The sequence below is a fragment of the Mycetomoellerius zeteki genome, unplaced genomic scaffold (assembly GCF_001594055.1).
Source record: "Mycetomoellerius zeteki isolate Tzet28-1 unplaced genomic scaffold, Tzet1.0 scaffold10, whole genome shotgun sequence".
NCBI classification, from domain to species: Eukaryota; Metazoa; Arthropoda; class Insecta; order Hymenoptera; family Formicidae; genus Mycetomoellerius; species Mycetomoellerius zeteki.
In genome coordinates this window covers 80,220-85,077 of record NW_017255911.1, presented here as the reverse complement: position 1 = coordinate 85,077, position 4,858 = coordinate 80,220, and the positions used below count along the sequence as shown (strand labels likewise).

General features: G+C 33.3%; 2 protein-coding genes across 2 annotated transcripts; both read right to left on the bottom strand.

Moving 5' to 3' along the window:
* Nucleotides 1-361: 361 nt before the first annotated feature.
* Nucleotides 362-841, bottom strand: LOC108731182 (Deterin). Its single transcript, XM_018461367.1, has 2 exons — nt 713-841; nt 362-575 (listed from the first exon to the last, which is right to left on the bottom strand). Exons 1-2 carry the CDS (start codon nt 745-747, stop codon nt 362-364), a joined length of 249 nt encoding a protein of 82 aa, XP_018316869.1. The 5' UTR covers nt 748-841.
* Nucleotides 842-3,035: 2,194 nt separating this feature from the next.
* Nucleotides 3,036-4,478, bottom strand: LOC108731232 (exosome complex component MTR3). Its single transcript, XM_018461446.1, has 4 exons — nt 4,245-4,478; nt 3,696-3,949; nt 3,405-3,551; nt 3,036-3,332 (listed from the first exon to the last, which is right to left on the bottom strand). The coding sequence occupies exons 1-4, from the start codon at nt 4,390-4,392 to the stop codon at nt 3,036-3,038; spliced, it is 846 nt and encodes a 281-aa protein (XP_018316948.1). The 5' UTR covers nt 4,393-4,478.
* Between the last annotated feature and the right edge of the window lie 380 nt (nt 4,479-4,858).

The window sequence follows — 4,858 nt, the reverse complement described above, 5'->3', positions numbered from 1 at the left end:
TGTTATAGCATTTTATGTGTGACAGGCTTTAGTCGATACGACAAATATCTTAATCTCTAAAGTTCCAACATTTAATGCTTAATTACTTGTTTTACAAGGCAGATCGCTGAGTTTTTCTGCCAGATTATTTTGTTTTTGAGTAAAAATATGTCGAATGAGTACATTTTTATTAAAATTTGAAGTAAAGAGAATATTCTCTCTCATTCTCTCATTTCTCTCTCTCTCTCTCTCTCTCTCTCTCTCTCTCTCTCTAAATAACTACCACAAAATCTAATTATTAATAGACTCTTAGAATTCAAACAATGAATTATAATTACAGGTAAATGAAAATAAATAACTAATAAATGTATATATGAATCAGTTACTTGACATACCATGGATCATCATCCGGTTCCCAACCATCGAGTTGCTTGCTACAAATGAAACATTCAACCAAGTCTGGCTCATTGCTGTCCCCAACAACATAAAATCCAGCGGCAGCCATGCGTTCAGCATTGCATTTGTCGGATTTGTTGAAGGGCCAGCTGTCATATGTTGTCCTTCTGCTTTGTTTCCAGAAGTAGGAAGTAGCTTCCCTGAAAACAAGAGATGAGAAATGAAACAATAACCTAGCTTGCAATCCCGTTTCGGAAATCTATTTAAAAACTTGTACCGTCTGCGAATCTTTAATATGCAACATTTAATCATTTCGATACTGTCAATTAATACTTACGGTAATTCCATTATCATCTCGTTTTCTCGTAACATCAATTTCTTAGCCAACGTGATAACGGACTGAATGGGATAACGATCTGAATCATGGGCATGGGCACAGACGAGATACTATTAAAGACCGACATTCTTAAGGCTATGGCACACACCTTCCGTAACAGTAATCATAAGACGTACCGTAAGAATCAGCCAATCACAGTAGAGAATTCTTTTGAACTTTTAATTTTAATTGGCTGATTCTTACGGTACGTCTTATAGTTACTGTTATGAAAACATGTGTGCCATGGCCTTTATGGGTGTTCGCGTCCTTGTTAATATCACCGACGAGATACTATTAAAGACCGTCAATCCTGGGCAAATTTTCGGCGATATAAAAAGGACCCCAAGGGCCCGGAGGTAATCGAAGAATGCTGACATTATCGACAATTGATATAAATTTGCTATTATTAACATAAATATTTGATTAATACATTATTAAATTCATGATATTTTATGACATAAATGCTCTATAAATAGATATGCATATTTGTAAAGCTATAATATCCTATATATTGCCGAAAAATTACAATTTTTTTCTCTGCAGTTATTATCTCTGTTGATAATCGAACTTTAACGATACACTGAAATCACAATTTTAAAGAAAAATCAAGTATTATTGAGTTTTAAATGCACGTACACCGATAAACACGTCTACTAAACTAATAAATCATAAAATTAGTACAATATTATCAATTTTTTTACTCTTAATTACTTCAATATTAACAAGGACGCGAACTCCCATAAGGATGTCGGTCTTTAATAATATCTCGTCGGTGTTAATATTGAAGTGATTAAAGAGTAAAAAAAACTGATAATAATGTAATAATTTTATAATTTATTTATTAGTTTAGTAGATGTGTTTATCGGTGTATATGTATTTAAAACTCAATAATACTCGATTTTTCTTTAAAATTGTGATTTCAGTGTTATTGTCAAAGTTTTATTATCAACAGAGATGATAATTACAGAGAAAAATTGTAATTTTTATTTAAGATATAGGCTATAGGATATTATAACTTTACAAGTATGCATATTTATTTATAGAGCATTTATGTAATAAAAAATCATGAATTTAATAATTATTAACCAAAAATATTTGTTAATAGTAGCAAATATATATCAATTGTCGATAATGTCAGCGTTCTTCAATTACTTCCGGGCCTTTGGAGCCCTTTTTATACCGCCGAAAATTTGCCTGGGGTGACGGTTTTTAATAGTATCTCGTCGGTAGCATGGGTTACTTCACAAATATAATAGAGTAGTAAGCTTTAAACCTTAAGAAATTGACAAATCATAGTTGATTATTTTTCTCACACTCGACTGTGATTGATCAATTTCTTAAGGCTTAAGAAGATGCTGGAGCCGCCTGTATTACCGATAAAACTAGCGTTTTTAATGTTTTTGTTCCTGTCGAATTTCTTCATAATGGTTTCACAGAATAAAAATTCCTTTTCCACGATTAAAATATACATACTAATGTATTTGTCGCTGGTGTATTTTGTGTTCAAAGCTGGAAAAAATAAAAAATTACAGATTTCTTTATCCATTTTTATCTCAGTATGGCGACCAACGCTGAAGGTAAAATGAATAAAGAAATTTGTATTTTTTAATTTTTTTTTAGCTTTGAACACAAAATACACTAGCGACAAATACATTAGCGTGTACATTTTAATCGGGAAAAAGAAATTTTTATTCTGTGAAACCATTATGAACAAATTCGACAGGAACAAAAACATCAAAAACGCTAGTTTTATCGGTAATACAGGCGGCTCCAGCATCCCCTTAAGGCTTACTACTCTGTATTCGAAATTCTATCTGCAGTCCGGATCTACAATAGGTCTTTTAAGCCTTAAGCCATAAGAAATTGACCAATTACAGTCGAATTCGAGGAGAATAATCAACTATGATTCATCCATTTTTTATGGCTGAAGACTTATAAATCTATTGTAGATTCAGGATAAACCAGGCATAGGTCAGCTTTCTGCTAAGGCCCTTAGGCCATAAAAGTATAAATGCTCCTTAAATCACAGATGTACAATCTTTTTACACCTTGCTAAATATCTGCATGCAATCATTTACTTTCTCGATATAAAATATTATGTGTAACAGCATATTGTCCGTATAATATAATGAATATGCATTAATATATTTGGTTATCAGAATGATGACAGTAATTATAACTGATGAAGTATTACGAATTTTTTCGATAACATAATTCAAGAGGTAACAAAACATTTCAGAAGGCAACATAAACAATCATATCAAAAGATAAAAACTTAATATTTTTATTTGTTTGTTTTTTTGCTACTTGATCGAAATGTGCTAAACACAGTTTTTACAAGACATTGCTCTAATAAGGGACATATATCCTTGTGGGCCTTGCTCAAAAGACCCATGGAATGCTCCATGGTATGCATATTGATGCTGCCAATCACAAACATTTCAGAAATTTGTCCGTGCTGTGGAAGAGCAGCTTGTACGACAATTCCGTGATCATTTGTCATATCTGATGCAGCTTTTGTGGAACAAAAAGTTTCTTCTATATCTGTTGGATCTACTAAATATGTTCCATTGCATATGCCCTATTAAGAACAGTATATAATTGCAATCATATATTATTGTTACTTGGTTAAAATTCTCAGTTGTTTACTTACAATAGTAGATGCAATAACTAAACCAAACATTGGCACTCCAGCATTTGCCAAAGCTAAACTAGCTGCCATTATCGCCGCAGCCAATGCAGATCCTCCATTATCAAGGACTGTTGCATAGACATCGACTTGGAAATTAGGAAATTCTTGCTAAAATTAAAACATATAAAGGCAACAATTGATAAATAAGATTTTTACATATTTTTAAAACTGTACAAACTATTGGTTTCACAGTGTTTCTTTATACATTGTCAGGAAAATTTCCAATGAAAAAAAAGATGAGAAGTTATGTACCAGACACACTGCTGGTTCTAAAGCTCTTCGCAATATCAAGCTATACTCCTTTTCCTCCGCATCTTGCTGATGCAATTTCCGTTTGCGATGAGAGAAGGATGCAAATTTGAATTCGCAAAATAGTTCCCCTTGCATGCAGAAACCAGTTTTGTTCGGTATCTCTCTAGGATCAAAAACTGAACAGATGACCTTGGTGTCACCCATTTCGATGTATGCAGAACCTTTTGCCTGACTAACAATGCCTGTTTTTAAAACTATACAAAAAAGTTATTTTATACGTACTCCTTATAAGATATACTGAAAAATCTAATTCTTAATGGCAACTGCAATACTTGATTAATTCAACTGACAGAATTTATTAACATTTGCAACTAATTCATTGCTTAACTTGATCGTTGTTTCTATGTGTTCAACAAAAAAATGAATAACTTTATTCAAACTGATAAAATACTACAAAATATTTCTTGATAAGCAATTGTTAAGTTATTCAGACTTCAAAGTCAACTTAATTGTACGTGAGAACATGTGACACAATCTCAATACCCTTACATATATTTCTAAGTTCGTTGTCTGAGCGATCGTCGTGCCTTTTCAGAACATTACGTTGTATTCCATTGTCTTTCGTTTCGGAGTACGTATAAATATCATACGATGTAGACGCGTCTGGCCCGTTAATACGTTTCTGGTCAACCGGCATTCTTTTCCTTTGTTCTTCTTCTCATTTGTTTTGTTAAAAAATTCTCTCAAAAGTCAGTGTCGCCCCTGTCACCAACTCGCTTTGAGAACGAATCTCTAATGCAGGGTCTACAATAGAAGTCGTTGCGGTCGTAGGGTCTTAAGGCCGCAGCACAGACTCTTGCATAACGCATAACGCATAGTGCATAAGCGAATCAACTAATCAGAATCTTTCCTTTCCTTCCATTCCATGGAAAAGAAGAATTTCGATTGATCGATTTCCTTAAGTCGTAGAAAATTGACCAATCACAGTTGATTATTCTTCACACTACGCATTGGAGACTGAGGATTGCGAATTGAGAATTATGCGGGGTCTACAATAGAAGTCGTAGCGGTCGTAGGGTCTTAAGTCGTAGAAAATTGACCAATCACAGTTGATTATTCTTCTCATATTCGACTGATTGGTCAATTTTCTACGACTTAAGACC

What these genes read in the sequence shown, in the direction of transcription:
- LOC108731232 (XM_018461446.1), bottom strand. Translation starts at nt 4,392, where the DNA reads ATGCCGGTTGACCAGAAACGTATTAACGGGCCAGACGCGTCTACATCG. An exon ending in TAGAACCAGCAGTGTGTCTG is followed by an intron (nt 3,552 to 3,695) that starts GTACATAACTTC and finishes TTTTAATTTTAG; the next exon opens with CAAGAATTTCCTAATTTCCA. An exon ending in TAGTTATTGCATCTACTATT is followed by an intron (nt 3,333 to 3,404) that starts GTAAGTAAACAA and finishes TGTTCTTAATAG; the next exon opens with GGCATATGCAATGGAACATA.
- LOC108731182 (XM_018461367.1), bottom strand. Translation starts at nt 747, where the DNA reads ATGTTACGAGAAAACGAGATGATAATGGAATTACC. An exon ending in GAGATGATAATGGAATTACC is followed by an intron (nt 576 to 712) that starts GTAAGTATTAAT and finishes TCTTGTTTTCAG; the next exon opens with GGAAGCTACTTCCTACTTCT.